The 25,985-nt window shown below is 35.7% G+C and overlaps 1 protein-coding gene across 1 annotated transcript in view; it reads right to left on the bottom strand.

Moving 5' to 3' along the window:
• TMEM67 (transmembrane protein 67) overlaps window positions 1-25,985 on the bottom strand; it is a 40,491-nt gene that overhangs the window by 1,624 nt on the left and 12,882 nt on the right. Inside the window, exons 10-27 of the mRNA XM_034422439.2 lie at window positions 24,974-25,060; window positions 23,384-23,449; window positions 21,053-21,212; window positions 19,932-20,055; window positions 18,414-18,519; window positions 17,530-17,586; window positions 17,336-17,434; window positions 15,813-15,911; window positions 15,350-15,436; window positions 14,189-14,288; window positions 13,490-13,629; window positions 8,533-8,673; window positions 6,734-6,814; window positions 5,941-6,057; window positions 5,319-5,435; window positions 3,452-3,556; window positions 2,837-2,939; window positions 725-867 (exon numbers count right to left, since the gene is read on the bottom strand). Coding sequence (XP_034278330.1) covers window positions 725-867; window positions 2,837-2,939; window positions 3,452-3,556; window positions 5,319-5,435; window positions 5,941-6,057; window positions 6,734-6,814; window positions 8,533-8,673; window positions 13,490-13,629; window positions 14,189-14,288; window positions 15,350-15,436; window positions 15,813-15,911; window positions 17,336-17,434; window positions 17,530-17,586; window positions 18,414-18,519; window positions 19,932-20,055; window positions 21,053-21,212; window positions 23,384-23,449; window positions 24,974-25,060 — 1,932 coding nt within the window. The remainder of the gene's footprint in view (window positions 1-724; window positions 868-2,836; window positions 2,940-3,451; window positions 3,557-5,318; window positions 5,436-5,940; window positions 6,058-6,733; window positions 6,815-8,532; window positions 8,674-13,489; window positions 13,630-14,188; window positions 14,289-15,349; window positions 15,437-15,812; window positions 15,912-17,335; window positions 17,435-17,529; window positions 17,587-18,413; window positions 18,520-19,931; window positions 20,056-21,052; window positions 21,213-23,383; window positions 23,450-24,973; window positions 25,061-25,985) is intronic.

The following is a 25,985-nucleotide window of genomic DNA, read 5'->3' as shown; positions in this document are numbered from 1 at the left end:
TCGGTCTCATAAAGATTGTTGTCTTATTGTGACAAATTTATATTGTAGTGTGTGACAAAAAGGGGGATATCCACTATCTATCTAATGTGTATTCGTATTACTTTGGAGTTCTAAGAAGTACATCAAAAGCAAAGCTTTAGGATCAGTCACTATATAGGATATATCAATTTACAGTGACCAGTCTTAAATATGCTATTTCAGGCTTTCAGAGAGTAGCGATGTTATAATTTCTTTGGAAATTTTAGAGGTATTCTAACTGCCAAACAAATGAAACCATGTGACTTTACTGTTTGAACAGTCAGGTTTTATTAACAAATGGGAGTTTACCAGAGGATTATGCACTGAATTCAAAGTACTTCCTGAAAATGCCACACCAGATTAGTTTGCTTAATACTAAACATAGTTATAAAATAGCATAATGTTTCTTTGGAAGGATAAAAGAACTCAAGAAAAAGTTTAAATATAAATCTTTAAAACACTATTTTTATGGGATCACCAAACCAATGTTCAATGTTCCCTTTTGCTCTCTGTTCTAATGTGATTTGCCTTTTCCTTTAACTGTAAAAGATGGATCATTTTAAATTTTTATACATAGTATATAGCAATTTATAGATATTAATAATTTTAATAATGTACATTTCCCACAGGATAACTACAGGATGTAAATAAATGATAGAATGGAACTTTGAAGCATTCTCCATGTTATTTTAATTCTGAGATTTACCTCTTGTTGTAAATATGTAAGAACAGCTGCTAAAACAAAATTCTGAGTAGCCATATCCACAATAGCAAAAAACAGCATATCAAAGATGAGAAGGGTAGTTTCATTGCCATAATAAAGAATATCGCTGAAAGAATGACCTTCATCTGCAAAAATGAAAAATAAATAAAAGATAAAAAATTTTTAAAAATCTGCTGAATAACTTGCCTTTTAAAAAAGTTTAAGTAGTAGAAAAAACATTCTACTACTAGAATGTTTTTTCAAACTAGGATCCAGCTCTCATTATCCATAGCCAATTGGTTGTACTGGAGAACTGATAAAAAATACAGAGAACATGCAATGCCAAAGGAAACATGAACTATCTGTACCGATTTGAAAAAAATAGTTATATAGATCTCTTTCGATTAATGCCCTACTCAAGTTATATTTGATCATAAGCAATCTAATGTGTTTAACATATCTGCAAATCTACCAGTGCATAATATAGTTTCAAAGCCCTTCTTAAAAGCAAAATATGATTGAAAATACAACTAGAAGCATTTGATTTCTGACGTTTTATAGATTAAGTTATTGTATAGAACTTGGATGGGAGACCATCAGGAAATATCAGAATTGCAAGATATATTGGGAGCTTGAAAAGAGAACCTGGAAGAAGACAATGCCAAACCATTTTCAGATTGTTGCCACAAAAATCGCAAATTGCTAGGAGTCAAGCCTGACCTGACTATCCTTCTAGTAAAAAAATTAAACTGCATTGAACAATACGCTATTTGTGACCAAATTGCTAAAATTCTAAGACTCTTCAGAATGAAAAAGTGATCACACTTCTCATCTGCCGGTATGAACAGAAAGGAAAGCTGCTTGGTTTCTCTATAAAGCAAACTCCATTTTCAAAATTAGTGCTGAAGTTAAGCAAAGTGATAGATGAAGAATTTTTAATTTCAGTGGTGGAGATTAAGAGATGAATCACTTAATTTCACCTCTGACTTTTCTTTTGGTAAAGAGTATGTTTTTACCAGCATTTTAAAAAGCATTTATCCAGTGGTGAAATCCAAATTTTTTTATTACCGGTTCTGTGGACATGGCTTGGTGGGCATGGCAGGGGAAGGATACTGCAAAATCTCCATTCCCTATCCCACTCCAGGGGAAGAATATTGCAAAATCCCCATTCCCTCCCCACTCCTGGGGGAAGGATACTGCAAAATCTCCATTCTTACCCCACTCCAGGGGAAGGATATTGCAAAATCCCCATTCCCTCCCCACTCCTGGGGGAAAGATATTGCAAAATCTCCATTCCCACCCCACTTTGGGGCCAGCCAGTTCTCCAAACTACTCAAAATTTCCGCTACCAGTTCTCTGAACTACTCAAAATTTCCGCTATCGGTTCTCCAGAACCTGTCCGAACCTGCTGGAGTTCACCCCTGCATTTATCTACATGTTGTTTGTAGAGATGGAGGATTATTACCCCAACAAGCTGTAACACATTTGCAAGTTAAAATCTTTGGGACATAATTAGGCTGTATTATGGCTAATTTATGTCTTAGTTTGAAACTAAAATAGTTTTAGTTGCAGCAATTGAGTTAGGGATGTTTGTCATAAATGCATTACAAATCTAAAAACTCAGAAGTTGATTAATTTTGTCTGAACAAATACTACAGGATGGAACTATTCCTCTCTAATTATTAAGAGTATTTTGTCTTGACATCAGGTTAAGAGAGAAAAAAGGGTGTGAAATGTGTGCCCATCTAAGGAAAATCTATTTGGAATTGTAAATTCTGTAAATTGTAAACAGAAGATTTAGCAGAGATAATCACTGCTGAAGGTACATCAGTTTTGAGGAGCGCTAATGCAAGGACAACTGTGACAGAAGAGCTTGGCTTATCCTAATATACAAAGATGGCCATTCGCTTACAGCCTGATGTATTTAACTGCTGACAGATTTAATCTTCATAAATATATGTATATAGAAAGTAGCAAGTATAAACTATATGTTATATAGTTAAGTTTGGCATTTTTCTGAAACACTAAATGCTGTGCAAGAAAAAAAAAGATTGCATATTGAAATAAGTTGCTAGGTTTCCTTTGCCTTCATAAATTAAATATCTGAGATAATACCATTGTAAAAGATGCTCTTTTCTATTGGTTCCATAAACTCCATTCCAAGAATTCTTTCTAATAGTAATTTGTCCTTTATGATGTAGTCCATTTCCTTATGAACCTATTAAAAAAGGAAAATATAACAACTCAGAAGAAGCAAAAGCAACTCTATTATGAAATTCCTTTCAAACGAACAGTAACAGCAAAACTAAATAATGTGTTCATTGTAAGACAATGTTTGCAAACTAAGCAAAACAGAACAAACAGTACAAAATAATTGTGTGGCTGATGATGATAATACAGATTAACAACAAAAAAAAAAATGTAAAGATCAAGCCAAAGTCTATTAAATAAAAAACTAAAAATAATAATAATGCCCCATTGGCTAGCAGAATATTGCCAGAGCTGATAATATCATGTTCTGGATATTATAGCTAAAAATATTATTCACAAATTATATTAAAAAACATGTTAGAATTTGCAACAATATTAAATGAAAAAAGCTGAGCCATTTTTGGGACAAAAAATATATTACAGCTAATCAACAGATTTAGATGGAAATAACACAAGCTAAAAAAGCTACCTCACAATCACATGAAAATCAATATTTCATATGTTAATCATAATACATACATGATCAATAAATGAGCTTAGAAATTTATTCATAGTGTGGTATGCTTTTGTGCTTTGCTCAAATGTGGTTGCAGAAGAATTCAGAAGCCTAACAGGACCATGTTTCTGAAAGGAAAACGAGAGAATAAAAATTAATCTGAAGCATGTATATTTGTGGGTCCATTTTGGCCCTTGACTAGTCACTTTCTCTGAGCCCAGGAAGAAGGCAATGATTGCAATATTGTTTACTGCTTGGTTGCTTATTTGCTGTTAATCCTGGAGTTAGTCCCTAATTATCTGGATGTTGATTGCTGGCCAGGAGATGTTCTAGTCTTTTTGTTTCCTTTCTAATTTTTTTATTGTCTCTTTTGAATGGCTTGTAAATGTTGTTTACCTTTTATGTGAATGTGATGGCTGATTTGTCTAAGTGCCAAGTTTTCAGGAATTTCCTAGAATTTTTGGATTTAGTTTAACAAAATAAGAGTTGGAAGGGACCTCGGAGGTCTTCTAGTCCAATCCCCTGCTCAGGCAGGAGACCCTAGACCATTTCAGACAGGCAGCTGTGCAGTCTCTTCTTAAAAGCCTCCAGTGACGAGGATACTCACAGTTTCCCCAGTTGAAACTATGATTAAGTTGTCCATGTGTTATGAAATTAAGGAGTTTTCATTGTGTCTCCTGATTGTTAGTTGTGCTCTGCTACTGCTCTGCTACTCTTCTGCCGGTCTGTCCTGTATAGCGGCTGTTAAAGTCTTCATACTGTATGTCAGGTCCTGCTAGTTCCTGCTACCAAAGGCTGAAGGTGGTGGACAAATGAACAATATGATTGTGTGTACATGATGGGAAACAGGGAAGAGGTAATGTCAGGTGATGACCAGAGAAGCCTGGAACCGGTTTGTACCAGAAGCACCAAGGCCATGCATCCTGAGAAAAGAATGTGAATTGCCCACAACATCTCAGTGTTTTCATAACATCCTGGCGAGTCCTGATTGGTGAGGGGGTCACTGGGATGACGGGAGAGAAGGGAATGTTTTCTGTATCTTTTTCACACAGGAAAATCTTAGAGCTATTCTGTCTTTATTGCAACCAACTTCCTATAGTAAAAGAACCTTTTGCTTCAAGCTAATGGAGTTGAGGGTCTTTCTTTTCTAAGGGATCAGTTTGGGGCAGTCTGACACTGTATGATGTAGATGACTCCTGTTTTTTAGTTTACTTAAGATGTTTTGGAGGGCTTTAATTGGCTGGTGGTCTATTGTGGGTTGTATTATAGATAATTAAAAAAGCTAAAAAGAAAACAAAAACCCATCTGAGTGTTCCTTGACATAAGTCAACATTCAGATAAGTAGGGATGAACACCAGACAATCAAGCAGTAAACATCTAGGAACTACCCAGAAGAAAACAACACTGTCACCAACACTGACAGGACAAGCTACTTTATATAAGAAGAGCAAACAATCACTCCCTTTTAGCACTGAAGATGTTACCTAGTTGGGTGACAAAACGTCTACAACAAATAACCAAGCTCGGAGAGCACCAAGAACTTCACAGTTCAACCCTGGGCTACATTTATTCTCTTCTAAGAGTATACAATATTCTGCACTAATACTACTATTTAAAAGGACCTCATCAACCATTTTAACATACAAATATAAAATGATAAACTCCATTCAAACTGTAGGAATACGAATGTAGAGTGATGGTCCACCTATATAGACACAAATAGGAGAATGAATAATAAATCCTTGGCTATACAAAGATAACACAAAAGTGAGAAAAGTAATTGTATCAAATATCATATTTTTTGCAAGAATTGGATCCCATATATTGCTGCAAAAATCATATTTCAAATATCTGATAGCAAACAATCTTAACAACAAAAAATATATATACCCTTGTCAATGATTCATGAATCTTGTCATATTGCTGCCTCATTTTGCTTGAAATGGAAATCTGAAACGTCTGGCCATCTGTATTTGGTAACAAACCTCTTTGGCTACACAGATTTTCCTGAGGAAATGACACAAAGTAGAATTGATGAAATAACATATACAAAGATTGAAACTTAACGATTTATTATGTAGGTTGGCGCTTCTCTACCTTGGCAACTTTTAAGATGTATGGACTTTGACATCCAGAATTCTATAGACAGCAAAATCTGGAAGTTGAAGTACACACATTTTAAAGTTGTCAAGGTTTAGCAACACTAATGCAAGATGGTCAGATATAAGATGCAAAAAAATCTGGATGAACATTGGATTGGAGTAACAAATTTTCTCTTTGCTGCCATCTGGATTTTTCTAGCTAACGTCTGGGCGCCCCGTATTATTCCTGTCACAACAGAATGTGAACAATATGTGATTCCAGAACTGTGAAGAATCTAAAGTTTTGATATAAAATATCGTTCATAATGGTAAGAACAGCCACCACCAAAAAGTGATGAAATTAAGTTTGTAGCAGGTTCCTTAAACAATTAAAATTGTTAGATTTCCAGTCTTCTGGTTTCTTCACTTACTGCTTCTCTTTTTAGGTTCATATTCATCTCTTCCATATTTGTATCTGAATGGCCATGCACAGATCGCCCATGAATGTAATACCCAAAACATCTCTCTGACAATAGGAAAACTGAAATCTGCAATATGAGAAAAGGAAAATGGAGCGTTTTAGTACACATTCAGATAACAACAAGAACAATTCTGCTCACCACTGCATTTTGTAAATGTATTATGTCATCACTCCTATGCTACAGAGAATAAGCAGCTCTGTATTTGGAAGCCAGGATATGTTTTAAATTTGAAGCACTTTTGAAATTGTATGTGTGATCATGAGACACTTCCTTGCATGAGGCTATATCAGTAGGAACAACTTTTTTATTGGACTGGAATGCAGCACAAATTAGCAACAACTAGACTGAGTGGGATGAGCTTCGTTAAATATTCAAATAGCATTATACTGAGCATTAAAATAAAAAAAGTGAAAATCAGTCCTTTGTTCCCTTTGGCTCACATCTGAATTCAGACACTTGAAAAATGGAATTCTGAATTTATCTCATAATATCATCAAAAGCTTTCCCATAGGACTTTTTTTCAGGTCTACATCAGTAAAATTATAAAGAAATAAAAGCCATACGGGTTTTATTAAAAAAAAAATCAGGAAGTTGTTTGAAAAAGTAGTTTGGGATACAAATTATTAGTATACTAATTGTAAATATTTTGACAAAGCACGTCATTTCAAATATAATTTTGAAATGTCTGAATAGGAACAGCCTTTTTGAAGAAAGGCACTATTTGGAAGTATAAAATACTTACATTGCTCATGCAGCATAAATCAACAAACTGTCTGATCTTATCTTCAATAAATCTTTCATAAATGACAGAAAAATATACCACCTGTGAAAAATCAGATTTACTAATAAGTTAAAAAAGAAAGTGTTCGTTTTTCTATTTTAGCCAATAAGATTACCACTTATTAAGATGTCAAACCAGGCTGGGGCAACCAAGGTTCAAATTGAAAGCTCACTGGTGACTGGCCCAGTTAAAGGTAAAGGTTTCCCCGCACGTGCGTGTTAGTTGTTTCCGGCTCTAGGGACGGTGCTCATCTCCATTTCTAAGCCGAAGAGCAGCGCTGTCTGAACACGTCTCCGTGGTCATGTGGCCGGCATGATTAAACGCCGGAGGCGCACAGAATGCTGTTACCTTCCCACCAAAGTGGTCCCTATTTTTCTACTTGCATTTTTTTACGTGTTTTTGAACTGCTAGGTTGGCAGAAGCTGGGACAAGTAACAGGAGCTCATTCCATTACGCGGCACTAGGGATTCGAACCACTGAACTGCCGACCTGATCGACAAGCTCAGTGTCTTAGCCGCTGAGTCACCGTGTCCCTTGGCCCAGCTACTTCCTTTCAATTCTATCCGCCCTACAGGGTTGTTATTTTGGAGGAAAAAAAATGGAAATTAGAGTACTATATATACACTTGTTTCACCTCCAGAAGGAAAGGCAAAAAATACATCTAACAACAATTAAATAGGCATTGCCATGTGACTGGTTTGCAGAATCGAAGAAATTTTCAACTCTGCCAATTCCATAATAACCAACCAAGCAACTAAGCAAAAAAATACATTCCAGAATGAAGGAGGAACTAGCATGGAATTTTCTGATTCTCTGGAATGCCCAGGTAGATGCAGACTGTCTTCCCTCCAGCCCAGTTTTGGTTAATGAGCTACAAGCAAGACAGCCAATAGGAACATTTACAAATGTGGTCTTTCTCTCTCTGAGTCTTCTAGATAGGTAGGCCCTTTGACATTCAGTGATGTTCCTTTCTGTAGACTAAATATTATAGAATGAGTGTCATAGACCTCAGCTTAAAACTTATTAGTATTTTTCCATGTTATTTCCATTTTTTTTTTTTTGCTTTAATTTATATGCCGCCCTTCTCCGGAGACTCAGGGCGGCTTACAATGCGTTAAGCAATAGCCTTCATACTTTTGTATATTTATACAAAGTCATCTTATTGCCCTCACAATCTGGGTTCTCATTTCACCTACCTTTGAAAGGATGGAAGGCTGAGTCAACCTTGAGCCTGGTGAGATTTGAACTTGCAGTAATTGCAAGCAGCAGTTGTTAATAACAGTGCTTTAGTCCACTGTACTACAGGCTCTTTTACGGAATTAATTTCAATACCAGTAAATGTTTTATTTCCAATAAAATCAAGTAAGTTACATATAATACTCATTAATGACTTTTCCAAGAGGAAGCTCTTAATTCATGCATACTTGGGATGATCACAATATATTAAGAAAATCAGATTCTAGTACAGAGGTGCAAATCCTCCTTAATTGTGGAAAGAGAGAAAGTCATTCTGTCACTATGAGAGAAGTCAGCATAATTATAACATTTGCTACATTATCGTTTGAGATATATTTTTTATTTTTTTCCTGAAAGTAATAAATGTCCATAAAGCCACTCCTGGAGAAAAACTTGAGAAACTGGGTTTTATCAATTTATTGTAGATATCTACAGTATGCTGATGATGACTCAAACACAATAAAATCATTTAATGAATGTGAATCATCTGGTAGTCACAGTAAAATGATTTTATAAAGTTTTACCTGAATTACAGCAATCAATAGCCAAAGTACAGTGGATATACCATATCTCAAAATGCGGCTCCAGGGTGCTTTGTAACTTTCAGGATTTCTAGTTAGACCAGAAGATGAATCCATTAAGGCTAAGTTTGAAAATCCTACAACCTGTAAAGGTAACAAACAAATTACAGTCATACCTCAGTATTCAACTGCTTCAAAACTCATCAGATTTGGTAGTCCATATATTTTGAAGCAAAAATCTTGTCCAGGTACTCGATCTTTCGCCTGGTGCTCGACGTGCAAGGTAGAACTTGCTGGTATCGGCCGCCTCATGACTCACTATCCCTTCCAGTTAAAATAAAAGGTCATGTGGAAAATCACATGATTTGCTTGGAACCTGTTTTAAATATTTGTCACGCCCCTTGGAATGAAGCCCAGACGAGTACCGTGGTATCAATGTATCGATAAATTTTGAAAATGTTGATCTACATTAGTAAAGATTTTCTAACGAATGAAAGCAAATATACATGTCTCAGGGTAATGTTGCAGGATCAAATCTGGGTCGGTCACAGGGACCAGAGGCTTTGTCTTCCGAGTTTTCAGACTTGTGCCGGAGCCCATCTTCAGGGAACTTCTCTCGCAGGGTGTGTGCTGTTCTGGGTGTGGTATTTATATGGTGCCTGTTGTAGCAATAGCAATAGCATTTAGACTTATATACCGCTTCATAGTGCTTTTACAGCCCACTCTAAGTGGTTTACAGCATATTGTAGCATATTGCCCCCAACAATCTGCGTCCTCATTTTACCGACCTCGAAAGGATGGAAGGCTGAGTCAACCTTGCGCCGGTAATACTTGAACTGCCGAACTGCAGCTAGCAGTCACCTGAAGTAGCCTGCAGTGCTGCACTCTAACCATGCGCCACCTCAGCTCTTATGTAGTTTTTTAGATGTTGATTGGGGTGTGTTGATGGCTGGGCTTTTAAGTCATTGCCTACTGTTTGCTTGTGCTCCAAGAGATCTTTACAATGCATAATTTGTCCTTGTATGGTAGCCTCTGGGCGGTGTGCGATGCCCACTTGCAGATCTTGGAAAATGCATTCTATAGCTTCTGAAATGTTTTCGATGTATGGCAGGGTGTGCCATGTTATTGGTCTTGTACCTTGTTTCTTCCTTTCTCTCCCCACCTTGCTGTGCAGACATTTTGTCAGACACTGTCAACACGGTGTACCCACAATCATTCATCACAAATTGAACAAGTGGGCACCGCACATTGCCCAGAGGCTACCATAGGAGGACAAATTATGCATTGTAAAGATTTCTTGGAGTGGGAGATATTTCCAATGTAATCTACCGAATCCCCTGCATGGATTGTCTCTGTGACTATGTAGGACAGACAACGAGGAAGCTAACCACCAGATTACAAGAAGCGAGTGGTCAGAGAGGAGACCCAAACTCATTGGTAGCCTCACACTGCAATAAATAAGGACACACATTCAAGTTAGCAGCCACTAAGATTGTTGGACGACCAGGCACAAAAACAGGCAGGGAAGTGATTGAACCATGGGAAACAGGCCCTTCGTCAGTCAACAGGAGCGCTGATTTACTACTACCATATCATGTACTTAGAAGGCAAGAGTTAGGCAGCACAAGCAAATGACAGCCAATGATTTAAAAGCCAGCCATCAACACACCCCAATCAGCATCTAAAAAACCATGTACAACAGGCACCATACAAATACCACACGTAGAGCAGCACACACTCTGCTAGAGAGAAGTTCCCTAAAGATGGGTTCCAGCACGAGTCCGAAAACTCAGAAGATAAAACCTCTGGTCCCAGCAACCAATTCAGATTGAATCCTGTAAGATTTCCTAAATTGCCTAGATGACCACTTTCAATTTTTGAATATACTTCAGCAAGCATGAAATAGCAAGTAATATCTTGTCAATATTTTCCTTTAAATAATATTAGCTGTTGAGATCTTATTTTTCCAGATGTTACTAAATTACTGTTCCCAGTCAGAATGGCCTACAGGAAGAGTTACTGGGGTTAATTCATCACAGCTCTGGCTTTAGGGTACAGGAAGACTTGCAATAATAATGTATTGGTAACTGGTACTTGATTATAGTAGTAAAGTCAGAAGGTAATATTTATCAGTTGAAAAACTTATTATTTAGCTTTGTAAACATTTGTTACAATTCCTGTCCAAAGACAGCTAATATTTATTTTTAATTTTTTTGCTATGTTGATACCTAGCAAAAATTAAAACCAACTTCAAATAATATTAGACTTGGAATTTTATAATTCACATGAATAACCCTGTATTCTTCAGTTGTTTGTTTCACTTTCTGCTTTATATATTTGAGTTGGCAGCCAAAATTTAAACCTGCAGAAGGAAATGGCAGCTTGAATATAAATCGAAGTTCTAGGCCTAGAGTGTATTATGAAGTAATTTTTCTCTTACCTTAGTTACATGCATAAAACAAATTTGTTCTTATCTATGTCTCATAAAAAGTATGCATCAGCTAACTTTTATTCTGCTAGAAAATCTATTTTCTTTTCACTGTATCTTGAACAGATTCAAAACCAGGAACACACAGATAATATGAGGCAGGGGTGTCAAACTTGATTTCATTGAGGGCCGCATCAGGGTTGCGTTTGATCTTGGGGGGCCAGGGTGGGCATGGCCAGCTCAACATCACTCGTGTCAGCGCCTGTGGTGGCCCGAGCGCTCTGCCAGAGAAAACGGGCTCCCGACCTCCATTTTTGGCTGCAATGGCCTCCTGCAACCCTCTGCCAGTGAAAACGGAGTTCAGTTTTCACTGGCAGATGGTTGCAGGAGGCCGTCGCAGCCAAAAGCGGAGCTGTGGGCCGATCCTTCACTGTTTCCAGGGCGGCTCCGTGGGCCAGATCTAAGCACCCCACAGGCCGGATCCAGCCCACAGCCCTTGAATTTGACACCCCTGATATAAGGGCTTTGAATGAAAATAATATAAACTTAAAAGTATGTCATTCTCCCAGACACTGGATTACCTGATTTGACCTCCCTTGCCTGATTTATTCAATATCTGATTCTGGCCAAACTATGAATAAAATTACGCTAAAAAGTCCCCAGGAGGCCGTTCCAGTCTTTTAAATATTCTGAGCCTTGGAATAGCTATTGATTTTAGTAAGATAATGGAAGTAACAGAATGCAATTTGCATGTCTGACAAATAAGCACATCGATTCTTTTGCTATATTGTCAAAAAAAGTGTATTTATGTCCAGAGAAAAAGCCATTAACCTGTCTGTCTTAGGAAATGAGGTTGTAATAAATCAATCAATCATATTTTAATCCAAACAGCATCTGCTCCTATTCGATGGGAGGTCGTTCTTGGCTGTAGCCTGATTTCATTTATTATATTTTATTACATTGTGGCCATTCAGTATGTGGTTATAAAACTATAGAAGAAATTGATACAGCTTTGGTTTGCTGAATATTACTCCATAATAAAGAGAATTGTCAGGAAGCTATCATCCATGTTGGTTAGAATTAGACAGCAATTGAAAACAAAAGTTCAAACTTAGCAAAAGCATCAATGAAGCTTTTCCATTATTAAGACTCAGCCAAGATGCACCCAAAGTATGTATGTCAGCTCCTGAAATCTACTCCTGATGAATTCTTCCAATGGTTCCTGAATTATGATTAAGACTTGTAAAACTGTAAATGTGGCCTGGATGGGTATATATAAATAGACACTATTAATAATTTTTGATGTTGAATGTAAAAGAAAAAAAAACTAAATCTTAAGTGACTGAATAATTGGCAATTCCAATCACTCACATTTCTCACGTTGGGCTGCTCTTGATCATTCAACATTGCCCTTTGTTTAGAATAATCACTGATAATATGGAGTTAATCTATGGCAATCAAATTAAAAAAAACCCTGCTTATCAACGATCATTACACTAACAAATAGGAAAGAAAATGAAAAAAAGATTCTTTTCTTTTGTATGATACCTTAGGAGCCCTGGTGGCACAGTGGTTGAATGCAGTATTGCAGACAAACTCTGTCCACAGCCTGGAGTTTGATCCTGACCGGGCTGAAGGTTGGAACTCAGCCTTCCATCCTTCCAAAGCTGGTAAAATGAGGACCCAGATTCTTGGAGGCAATCCGCTGACATTGTAAACCAGCCAGAGTGCTATAAAGTACTATGAAGCAGTATAGAAGTCTAAAGTGCTATTGCTGTTTCTCAAATTATGAAGTGAGGTGGTGGTTTTGATGTCTTTAAATTTCCCAAAAAGGTATAAAAATGGTCCTCAAACATCAAGCAAGGAAGAACATAAACATAGGAATTCCTACTCTGGTAAGAAACTCTTCTGTATTTCTCTTTGTCTGCTACTCTTTATCCCAAAGAAACTAAACCATCTTCCAGTGCACCAAGCGGACAGAAGCAGCCAATTTGCACAAGAAGGGAACTTTTTCTCCATCTGTTTCTCTTCTTACTGAACCAGAAAACCTTTTTCTTCTTACAAATAAAGTTTTCTTTACTCTATTTTCCTGAGTTGTTATGTCTGCAAATCTCTTTGATTTCTTTGCTGTAACAAGACACCTTTGTTTTCATTTTTGCTGCATGCCCTTCCAGACTATGTACCATTAGTATGAACTTCTCAAAATCACATTTTCTGCTTGTTTGATTTCACCCTTGTCTTTCTCTCATAAAACTTGAGAATTACATTCCCGATAAACTGTTAGTGACTATTTGATTGTTTTATATGCAACTGGCTTCATATATACTTAATGTTACTGCTTTGATGATTATGTATGCAGTAATTTCATTGTTGGATGTCCAGATTGCATAAATCAGTTTAAGGCTGTTCAAATCTGGTATTTTAGGAGGCCCAGTTTGTGGCAACTACTGTATTATAAATGTGATTTTTTCATTACTCAATTTTCATGACCCAATTATGTCTTGGAACCTTGAAAAAAAAATTAAATGTCACCTCTAAAATGAAGAGAACAGCAAGCACTTGGAAGAGAGGATTTATTTTCCTAATGGTCTGAATTTCATTCCACTCATTTGCTATGAAGTATGTTCTCCATATACTGACTGGTGCAGAAACACTTCTTACGCCATTTTCTCCTATGAAGAAGAAACCTATGTTAAAGAATTTATTTTGGCCTCAATGACACAAACACCACTAGTTTGATTACATTAAATTATGTAATTAATTATATAAAATTAATATAAAGCATATCATAGATGTTTAATGAAATTAAATAACCTCATGCATTTTATGTAATCCAGTAGATCAGTGTTTCTCAACCTTGGAAGCTTGAAGATGGGTGGACTTCAACTCCCAGAAACGGAAATCTGGGAGTTGAAGTCCACCCACCTTCAAGTTTCCAAGGTTGAGAAACACTGCAGTAGATAAATGTTAAATATTTGGGTATACACTCATTACTTATCCAAAAACTGTATAATGGATTTTACATGTGAACCATATGAACAGTCCCACAACATGAAAAGAATGTGTAGTTACTTAATATATACTATGAGAACGAAAATATACCGTAGAAGTTGTTATATATGTCTGTACAAAGTAAAGCTCTTCTATATATAAGCATAGAATGCTTGGGATGAGATTTGCGCCATTTCTGAAATCAACAAGTTAATCAACCAAAATAAAAACATTTTATACCTTCTACTGCCTTAAGAACTTTTCCTTTTGGACGCTCCCAATCGATGAAAAAGATATCTGTTGTAAGTTGGGAAACAAGCAGATGCAAAAAGTGCAGCGCCTAAAAATCATTAGATGACATAAAAAAAAACAAACCTTAAAATTATTGTCTTGGGAAAAAATTCTAGAAAAGCAATCATAATTTAGAATTATATAAAGAAAGGCATTTACACTGCCACCTATCAAATAATAATAAGAAAAGTCATGTCTAATACCTCTGCCTCCTATTGCCATCAACAGGAATTACATGTTTTATATGATGAATGACTTGAAAATTCCCTGTGCAATCCCAATCAGATCGCAGAATTACAAAATGCATGAAGTAGAAGGGAGTTTGTAGGTCATCTTTTCCAAGCCTTCTAATAAATCATCCCTGATTGGCTAGTGATGCAGCTCCATTTGAAAGCTTCCAATAAACAGAAGTCCAGTACTGTTTTGGACAGACTGTTTCATTTAGCAGCTTTTTCCAGTAGGAAATTCCCAGTAATAACACAATTCCTGGTGTATTTATTCAGGTGTAAGTTTCACTGAATTTAAATTCTGAAATTCTAAAGAACACAATTTTTAAATTCTTGTAAAAAGCTATCTGGTTTTTTTCCCTACCTATAAGTGCTGAATTATATATAGAATATTTATGTTTAATTGATGTATGCATGTGTACTATACTTTGAAACACTTATAGACTGATTAAAAAATGCAAGCGTTTTCAAATTGAAAAAGCATATGTTTTTGTTTTTAAGGATATGGGGAGAAAGGCATGTTCTATGATAGAATTCAGGCTTATTCTAAAGTTTTCTTCATGCACGTATCACATCTGACTTAGGGCAGGCCCAAAAGCAATTTCATGCCCCCACTGAAAATTAGGAAGTAAGCATGAGTTACTTTTCAACTAGACTTCAAAAATACATTTAGCAAGAATTGTTGCATCAGCTATCAGGTTCTTACTTTGAATTTTAACCTAGTGAACACTAATAAGAAAACAGTATTCCAAAAAAGAAGCTACTATTAAAACTCCCCCCCACCCCCCACTTCAGACAATAAAGAATGCAAACTGTTTCCAAACTGATACTGATAAATTGTAGCACTTTATATTTTTGGAAATCAAAAGAGCATATAATTTACCTTCAGAACAAAAGCACATCCAACGTAAGAAATGAACTTATCTTCTTGACTTGGCTGAGGTAGTAAAACAGAGACAAACTGCTGTGCCTGAAGAGCAACAAACTCTGTTATACCAAACAGGATATAACACAATTATGCTTGTTTAATCATACTAGCTTGTATGTTACTTATAGCATAGCAAAATACTGCAAATAGCAATACTTACAGACTTGCAAAAGGTAATGAATTTGAAAGCAAAGTAGGATAGGTACCAACTAGATCTATTATTTTTTTCAAGTGCACTTAGAGGGGAGAAACTAATAAAAAAGCATCAGAGCAAACAAAAAGATCACTTAGCATGCAGAACTTGCCTGAATTGTCTGATCAGAAAAGGCAAACGAGAAAGTAGAACATATAAATATTCAGATGTCTTATAATTATACAGAATTGTTTATTCTTTTATAAAAAAAGGGGGAAAACTTACTTTAAAAAATATAAGCCAATAAATCCCTGTTCCCACTGTGATGATGAAGAAAACATTTGCAAGGTCTCCGGCATAGAAAAGCAGAAACTTCATAACTGTCTAAAAATACAAAATTATGTTTTTGTAAGATGCAATGGAGTGACATTTTCCCCACAAAGGAAATGATCAGAAAAGCCACTTCTAAACAGCTGCATTACATATCAAGAGACTCTTGACATGCAGAGGCTTCACATGCAGGAAAAGTTCAGATTTTGCTGAAATGGATAAATTAATCTCTTTGATTAGAGAAGAGACATTATCTACTTTTATTGCTGACTGGAAGCCTCTTATAAACTATTTGTATAATAATGAAAACTCCTTTTCTGTCACTGATTGCATTCCCTATCATCAACTAAAATGAACTGAAGAACCTTCTTGGATGAGAAGCGAAACGTCTTCAAAAAGAAAAAAACAAGACAGTCCAGTTGCCTCTTGAAAAAGCACCTTTGGGACTTTTGGATGACTGAGACTCTCCATAGACAATAATGAAAAAAATGCACTTGTGATTTATGGTTTTGATGATTAGATAGGATAGATCATAGAAAGGAAAAGTATTATGATGCAACTTTAGAGAGAGGTCAAATATATTTGCACTTAATTTGCATAGCAAATTTGTATTAATTGCTATGCTATGAGAAGTATCAAAAGCCACTTCTTTATATTTTTTTTCCTTTCTTTTCTATTTGTCTTTAACTCCCCCCCCCTTTTCTTTCACATTTTGCTTTCTCCTTTCTCCTTTTAGTGTCTATTATTTTGTGTTAGCTTTTAGGTTCTTATTTAAAAGTTTTAATAAAAATTATACATGTAGGGGCTTCACAGCTGATTTTTGAAAGAATCTATAGGAGAGATAACAATCCAGCACCCAAATGTGGAAGTGATTTAGGAAATATTTTTCCATTATTTCTTACTATTCAAATAAGCCAACATAAGGCATGGATATAATATTGTGCTGCTCTTATTGTATTACATACAACCATGTCATTAACAGTGGGTTGAAAGAATGCAAGAGTAAGGCTACACTACCGCAACGAATAAATATACAGTATTCTTTGCTAAAATGAGATTTAGAATCCCAGGTTATTTGGAAATAATCCTTGTTATGCAGGACATGGAGGGCTCCTTCCATTCAGAGATCAGTAATTTAAAGAACCCTTCTGCTGTTTTTCATGAAATTTACTATTACACATACATGCTAGGATTGCAGTTTTATATACAAACTATAATTGACACTGGAGTTTCCAGTTGGATGCTGTTAATGCAGTGCTTACATTCCGTAAAGTTTTAATCCTGGTATAAATGTGCATCCTAAAATATAATTAAACTGAATAGGATTTATTTTTTTACTAAACGCGATCATAACATCAGTGGGATAACAGTACCAAAGTGTTATGTTTAACCAGGTCAGCTTTATGTTGCAGGAAAGTGTCCTAACATATATACAACTAAATAATACTATATAAACTAAGACATCCAACTGTTCATACCTGTAAATCAATCATGGGGCTTCCTGTACGCCTTTTCCAGCCAGCAGTCTTGAGAAGGGACCATAGAACTGCCAGGCCGCCCAGAACGCCTAGTGCTATCTGCAGGAACAAATAAGCAAATCATATGGCTTTGCCTATGGAAATGAGCATCATGTTTCAAAGAGATCAAAATTTGGCGGGAAGAGAATGCTTACATCAGTGTGAATGAGCGCCTCCGACTGGTTCATTTCATAGTCGACTGAGAAGGAAACCTAAACAGTGAAATTGTTAAGAATGTTAAAAGAATAATTTCACAAATTAAATCACCTGTACTTGAGCACCACCATCCACAGAACATTATGTTATGGGTCATAAAATATTATTACTTTAAATAAAATAAGTGAGTCTTCAGATTTTGGCACAAAAACATCATAACACCACAGACAAAGTTGATGGTGTCAGAAAACTAGTGGCTACAATATGGAAATTTGAACCAGTCATTGGTAAGAAATATTCAAAACAGCTTTATAACAGCTTGGCTTTATATGCAAAACTAGTATTGAGAGATTGTTTTAAAAAAATAATACATAATAGAACGAAAGAAATGCTAACTTAGTGACTCTTGTCTACAGAAAAAAATATATATCTGGGAATAGAAAACTGAGGCACAAAATATGATCATCATAGACTATTGGGCATGATTTTCTTATATGTTACTCATTTGTGAGATGGATGCTAGATATTAAGCATAAATATAGGAGAAATAAGAGACTAAGAAATTGATCAATGTTTAAATAAACCAGAATGGATATTTTGTGAGGATGCATCAGTCTGTAATTATTGATATTAATGGCCATTCAGTAAACTGGATTAAATAGGCAAGAGAACTTAGTATAGAGAACTAAGCGCTGACTTAAAAATATGTAAAATGCTCTTTTCAGTTAATTGTTAAACCTTTATAATGATCAATATCCAGGGCTTTCCAGTTTATTAAGTTAGTGGAATTATTGATTATTCAGTAGGATCTATCTTGGTTTTGCCTGGCTAAGCTAAGCTACTGTTAAATTTAGCTGAGAGGCAGGGAAGAGCATTACCTTACCATTATATTCTCAGCATCAGGATTCTCGATGAGAACATCACTGTAGGCAATTGTTATCAGAGGTGGATAGATGGCTCCCCTTTGAGAGTTCCGCACAAGACGAATGCTGCAAAAAGGAATGCAATGGAGCATTAGCTAGAAAATCGCAATTGGCACCATTGGAAGTAAGGTAACAATTCAGTGGTGGGTTGCTCCCGGTTCGCACCAGTTCGCGAGAGCCGGTAGCGGTGACGATATGACGTCACCGAACCGGTTCTCTGTCTTCGGGAACTGGGCCCTCCCGCCCGCCCCGGCGTTATACCGACCTTATGTTTCTTCTTTTTTCGCCCAGCTGAGAGGTGCAGCAGAGTGGATTGCTGCACCTCAGCTGGGCAGATTTGCGATGCGCTTGCGCAAAGCGCAAGTTTGGTGCGGAGGCAAGCATGCACACAGCGATCGTGCACAAAGCGCGTGACTGAAGAGACGATCGCGCGCAAAGCGCGCACACAAAGAGAACCGGTAGTAATGCCGGTTAGAACCCACCCCTGTAACAATTGTGCAAAGCATAACTGCACCCAGTTCTGTTTTGTTTAAACTTACTTTTTCATTATATGTAATTTGCCTAGTATCTCTTTTTTTTAAACAATCTCATTATTCTTTTTAACTCCCATAACTATGCTTAAATATTCTTATTCACTATAATAAAAGGTATTATTATTACTGTTAATGGAAGATAGGCAAAGGCAGACTGGGAAGAAAAGGTGACATGGGGTATAGATCACAGAAGAGGGCAGAAGAAAGGAATGTGATGCATTGGTCTTGCCCTACTTATTTGGTAAAACCTCTCTAAATTTTGCCTTGGATGAAATTCAGAAGAACTGAAATATTGTTTCTGGGTTAGCAAAACTGCAATCTACTTGGCTAGACTTCCTGGCCATGGTGTGTGTGTTTGGGGTTAAAACAAACATATTTCTGTTTGTATACATCCTTCTACAAAGTACAGATTATAAATTTAAGACAATACACTGGTCCCATGTTTCATGGACAGCACTTACTTTTATCAATGACTGATGGCTATACTGTAGCAAGTAAAATATGAAATTAGCTTTTGCTTTGCAGTCCAAGTATGAACCATAACATTTTTAATGCTACTTCCCATTTCACTGTTGTAAGGTAGCAAGTTCCCTCTTCAAGAGTAAAATTTGCCGTAATAATTTCCTGAAATTTTCATTTAGGCTCATATTGTACATATAAGCAAAATATTTGTTTGAACTTAGGATGTTATCATCAGCATGTGATGGACTATTTTTACACTATGATCACACTTTATGTAGAAAGAGCAGGATAAATTCCAATGAATTCAACAAAGCTCCCATTTGAGCAGATATATGGGGTTTTTGATGGTTGGAGGACATTGGGCCATCTTATTTTTGTGCAGTTTTTTTTTCCTCACAGCAATGTTGATTCAAAGAAAATTCAAATTTGAATTTGGGAATTTACAACTGGGTAGCAACCTATTCAAACTTTATATAACCTTACCTTATTGCTATTTTATTAGCAATTCGGATTACTTTTGGCTGGCTTTCTAAGTCATTTTCTCGTCCACTTAAAGTATCGACCAATAATATACGCCGTGTCAAAAACCAGTTATTCACATTGCTGCCTTTGAAAAACATACAAAATTACAACTTTAGACAAAAAACTTTTAGATAATTACTGAGAGAAGAAAAAATAAGGAAACTTACATTGTTTATCACTAATATAGAACAATGATAACAATGATATAAATCATGTTGAATAATTTTCAGTTGTTCCATATTATTAAATATATTTTAATATATTTACTTTTAAAAGTAAAATAACAATTGAGGTTACTTCAGGAGCACATGTATACTGCTTTTCCTTCTCCCCTAGCATAGCTGCCCTAAGACTGAATTTCTGATTCTGTTTTTAATTACCTGCCCTGTTTCCCTGAAAATAAGACATCCCCTGATAATAAGCCCAATCGGGCTTTTGAGCACATGCGTTAAAATAAGCCTCCTCCCGAAAATAAGCCCTCCGCGAAAATATTTAAACACAGAGTTGGAAATCAGGTAAAACGGCAAGAGGAGCCCCGTCTTGCTCCATGTGCCCCAAAATAATAAGATCTCCCTGAAAATAAGGCCAAGCGCTTATTTCGGGGTTCAAAAAAATATAAGACAGGGTCTTATTTTCGGGGAAACATGGGTATAGTTATAGTTTATGTCCAAACCCAGATAAACTGTGGCTGGCCTTATAGTTTACTGAAAACAACTCAATTTCAAACTATCATTTACAAACTGGGCTTTTTCAGTAACATTGTTAAATTAATCAGGGCATAAGAATAAAGCTTCAGTTAACTGAAAACCGAATTAACACTGCTATCCTCCTATTGATAGAGCTGCCTGAAAAGAAAAGGAACAGGGAGATTTAAGCCTGATTCCTGTTCGCTTAATACCAAATTAGGGCTTTGTGTTTTATTCAAATGAGGCCATTGTGTGTGTATGAGGTTTGGAGTACAAGTAGAGTTACTGATAAATAGTAGCAATGATTTTGAAGAACAAGAAAATGAAATCATATATTTTATTACACCTACTTTTTATCTGTCGAATCACTGAGATACGTCAACAGAATATTCTTACCTTGGTTCACAAATATTTCATTATACTTAAGATTCACATTTAACACTGGCACAGCCCAAAGGTATTGCTGTCCATCTTCTTCATCATGATATTTGAGGAATATATCATAAAACACGGGTTCCGCATAATCCTTTAAAATTTGGGAAACTGAAATTGTACACTGTATCAAAAGAGCAAATGAACGTGTAATGTATTTTTATTAACATCCACAAAAACTCAAAAATGGAAAAACATTTTAAGGAAAAAGCCTTCCCCTTAAAACATGTACCTTACTATTTAGAAGACAACAGAATGACAGAACAAAGAGATTATACAAAGGGCTTCAAAAATCTATATACAACTACAAAGTGCCCAGACAGATTTTCCTGGGCACATTGAATAGGACATGAGAATAATAGCTTCCCTTTCACTATTTCCAGTACTTGGCAGTTTAGAAGGATCCTGTGTCCAAAAGATATTGAGAACTTTATTTTCAATCTATTGGGCTTATTTTGATAAGATGGACTCAATTACCAAGAGTCATCTTGCATTCCACAGCCTGACACACTGTGGAAAGAAAGAAGTCCCTTTTTCTGCCTATTTTGAATCTTCCTCCAATGACCTTAAATACATACCAATGTTATGAGAAAGAGAGAAAAGGGAGTCTTTTCACTTAGAGTTTAGGGCAGAGGTCTTCAAACTTGGCAGCTTTAAGACTTGTGGACTTGCAACTCCCAGGATTCTCCAGCAAACTGCCAAGTTTGAAGACCTCTGGTTTAGGGCCTTAATCATGTCCCTCACGTTTTTCCAGTAAATGAAGAACGGCCAAGCTCTGTAACTTTTCCATATGGGAGAATCCAGGGTGTATAGTCAATCTGCTAACAAGGCACTTTTCTGTCATAAACAGTGGATGGATGACAACAGCCTCACCCTCTTCACACTCACAATATTACATTTTATCGAAGTATTTTTTTTTTTGTATCATCAGAGAATACTATTTGTAGTTCAGGGTTGAAATGAGGGGTCCTTGGTGCTCTCTGAGCTTGGCTGTTTTCTTGCAGACATTTCATTATCATGCACTGATGATGTTACCTAGTCTGGGTAATGAAACATCTGTAAGAAAACAACCAAGCTCAGAGAGCACTAAGGACACCTTATTTTTGTAATCAAGGAACCCTTGATAATTTGCAAAACTTCAACAAGGGGTTCCTCCAAGTCCCTTTCAATCCACTCCTGGGAAGATTTATCCATTGGGAAAGGTAGTCTTTGTTCCTGCACTAATACTACAGTAATGCTAGTGAGATACTACAAATACAACTGTCCACAGCAATTCAGATATGATTTATATAATAGCATTACAATACATTTTTATGTTTAATGCCCCATCTAATGAGCTGTAGAACAGAATCATTAACATTTTCACTGAGTTAAATATTTTAAATATTTAAAAATGTGATAGTTTTTTTAAAAAATCAGTAGGTTTATAATAGTGATGTTCCTGTTTTAGTATTTTAAGTATTTTATAGTTATTTCCAGTATTTTATAGTTAAGTAAAAATATGAGGAAAAATAAAACAAAGAAAAGGAAAAAGACATAGAATAATACAATTGCATACATAGCAGGGTAATGTTAACATGTCTATGTTAATACTTTTTTTTTTTAAAAAAGAATGTTGTTATTTGTGTTGGGTAAGTTTTACACTGAGATGAGGATTAAAGTAAAAATTCAAAATAGATCTAATATGATTAAAATAAATATTAAAAATAATTTTAAAAATAGAAAAAATTGTCTATAAGGAAAAGCATTCAAGCAGTCGTCTTTTATTCTCCCCACTCATTTTTCTCTAACTACTACTTAAGTATTTTTATACTATGCCTTATACTCCACAATCATTACTCATTTCTGTTTAGATAATTTTAATTTAAAAAAATCAACAGGACAACTCTCAAATTTAACACTGAATGAATTGTTGATAGTATTTTTGAGTGTACTTTCAGTTAGTACTGAATTTTCATGCCTTGCTGATTCTAAAAAGCTCTTTTATTCTAATATATTTGGAGTTCAGGCATGGCTTAAAAACCAATAATAACACCAAATTTTGAACTGTGAAATATGCAGCATCACAAATATGCACCACTTCTTAGGTAAAATTATGTGATCTCCAAATATAAAGTACCAGACTATTTTCAACTGTGTTCATAGTGTGACAATCCAGAAAGATCTTATTTCCATCAGTCCATATGAGAGCATGGAAGTTTACACATGAACACCACAACAATTGGACATTATTTTCTTCTCTAGCCTTAATTAATGTGTATGTTACGAATCTTAAAAAACAAAAACTATGCTTACCTTTTGTTGGTAGGTTGTTCCAAACTTATAAGCAGCATTCAGCCTAATTAATGTGTCTGGACAAAGCTGTTTTTTTAAAGAAAATATTTAGCATTCTTCATTATAATATTCTCAGGTTTTTAAATAAATGTTACATTCATTCCTTTTTTTTAAAAAAAGGTAGAGGAGTTATGCTTACATGAAGACAAAATGCAGTCCTTGCCACTTTGGATTTTTAACTGATATGAAGTACTACAGGTAATCTTTGATTTATGACCATAATTGAGCCTGTGACAAGTTGTGACAGCCATCAAGGGGATCATCATGGGACTGCCCCCAATTTTATGACCTTTTTTCCCGACAGCCGTTAAACAGATACAGGGTTACAAAGTGAACTGATTATTTGCTATGGGGTATTTTTTGCTGGAAACTAGAAATAAACAAGCAAACCTTAAATGTAGGCCAGTTGCCAAGCTCCCAAATGCAGTTACATAATTGAATGTGGGTGGCTGTCAGAACTGTGTGTTTGGGTCATAAGTACCTTTTGTGGGGTTCATCGTAAATTTGAATGGCCGCTAAGCTTGTAAATTGAGCACTAATTGCACCAGGGATATCTTTATTGTAAAAATTACAATAACAGTTTGAAGGATTTTTTCTCTTCCTCTCCTTTTTACTCCCTGGAAAATTAGGGAGGGTCCCTTCTGAATTGCTTCTTATGCCCTGCACCTTCTGAGTTCTGGGATACTTTTTACATGATGGTTGCCCACTCTGCAGTTCTTCCTCTTGTCTCCCAAGGTCATTTCCACATACCATTACAGGTAATCCTCAACTTAAAAACCATTTGTTTAATGACTGTTTAACATTATGACAGTTCTGAAAAAAAGTGACATGACTGGTTCTCACACCTCTTTCCACCACAGCATTTTTGTAGTCATGCGGTTGAAATTTGAGGCTTGACAATGGGCATGTATTTAGGATGGTTTTAGTACCCTGAGGTCACATGGCCATTTGGCTTCTAATAAGCAAAATCAACGGGGAAAGCCAAATTCACTTAACGATCATGTGTTTGGTTTGATGACCACAGCAAAAAGATCCTAAAATCAGATGCAACTTACTTAATGACAACTGAGTGACAGAAGTTCTGGTCCCATTTGTAGTCATAGGTTGAGAACTACCTGTACATTTTCCTACCAATGATTTCAGAAAACTACACAAAGCTAGGCCTCCACACACTTTATATTTTGAGTCTATGCTGATGGGACTCAAAATGCAAACATGTGGATTCATAATTAGAAATGTAGCAATGATGTCATTGTCTCCATGGAACTGCTTCTGTGACTAGAATAGATTAAAACAGATTCTTCCCCATCCTACTTCTTGGACATCCCTGTATCTGCTTGGGAGGACTCTTGAGCTCTCTGAGAAATATGCAGGAGTGGTGATGGGAGAAGGAAAGCAAACGGAAGTTCACTTATCTAGTCCTGTTTAAATTCATTCAAAGCCTTTTAACCATGACAAATTTGTTCTACTAGTTTTCAATAGACAAGTTTGACGAAATCTGATAGATATTCCTAACCCAAATTAATACAAGGTGATATGCTCTTCCCTTACCTGCAAAAGACCATCTTCTAAATGTTGCCATTTCAGAAAATTTCCCATTGCATCGTATGAAGCTGCAATAAAATTTAATTTTACATCCTGTAAAAAAAAAGGTACTTTCAAGATCTAGATTCATGCATCTTAGGCACATCTTTTATGCAAGACCAAAAAGAAAATCAGAATGTTATTAATATTTCATGTTACGTATAAGAAAAACTATCATAAGAATTAAGTACTAAATGTAAATCCCTACCACTCCACTTACTGGGTAAGGTCACCATATGGAAACATTATCATGGAAAGGCAAAAGTTACTTCCTTATTCTAAAAATATGAAAAGGAATAATGGCCATAATTTTAATGTAAAGAAGTGTTACAATTTACCAATATAGACCTGCAGCTATAAGATAGAACTCTCTCAGCAAAACAGATAACATGGGGATATATTAACTTTTAGATCTTAATTAAATGCATGATTATTCATATTGTATAATATGTATATATATTATTATAAATTAATGTCTGTCTATCATAAATACGCTTGAAAATTCTCCCTCTTGCCTAAAATATTTCCAAGAAAAAAAAAGGCAAAACCCAACAATAAAACTTATAAATGTCTGTGAAGTAAATGAAATTAATTTATGTACAATTAAATCCTAATAAATAAGTTATTTAGACCCAGCATATATGCTTATTTCCCATTTCTCCTTCAAATAATGAATAACTGAAAATAAAAACATCTTGGTCATTTCAAATTATATGAAGAGCTCCAATATAACTGTAAAATAGATTTTTATGTTTTATTTTTAAGGTACATATACAAAAGTAGTCTATACCAGCAGCCCCCAACCTTTTGGGCACCAGGGACCAGTTTCGTTGAGGTTTTTCCACAGTCCAGAGAGGATGTGGTTTCGTGTGTTGCCTGCATCCTGTTGATGGGGCTTCATTTGTTTGTGCAGCCTGGTTTATCGCATGCCATGGACCAATGCCGGTCCAAAGACTTGAAGACCCCTGGTTTATATTAC

Source organism: Pantherophis guttatus, chromosome 3, assembly GCF_059756535.1.
Source record: "Pantherophis guttatus breed Tessera chromosome 3, ASM5975653v1, whole genome shotgun sequence".
Lineage (NCBI taxonomy): Eukaryota > Metazoa > Chordata > Lepidosauria > Squamata > Colubridae > Pantherophis > Pantherophis guttatus.
This window is presented reverse-complemented; position numbering and strand designations above follow the sequence as displayed.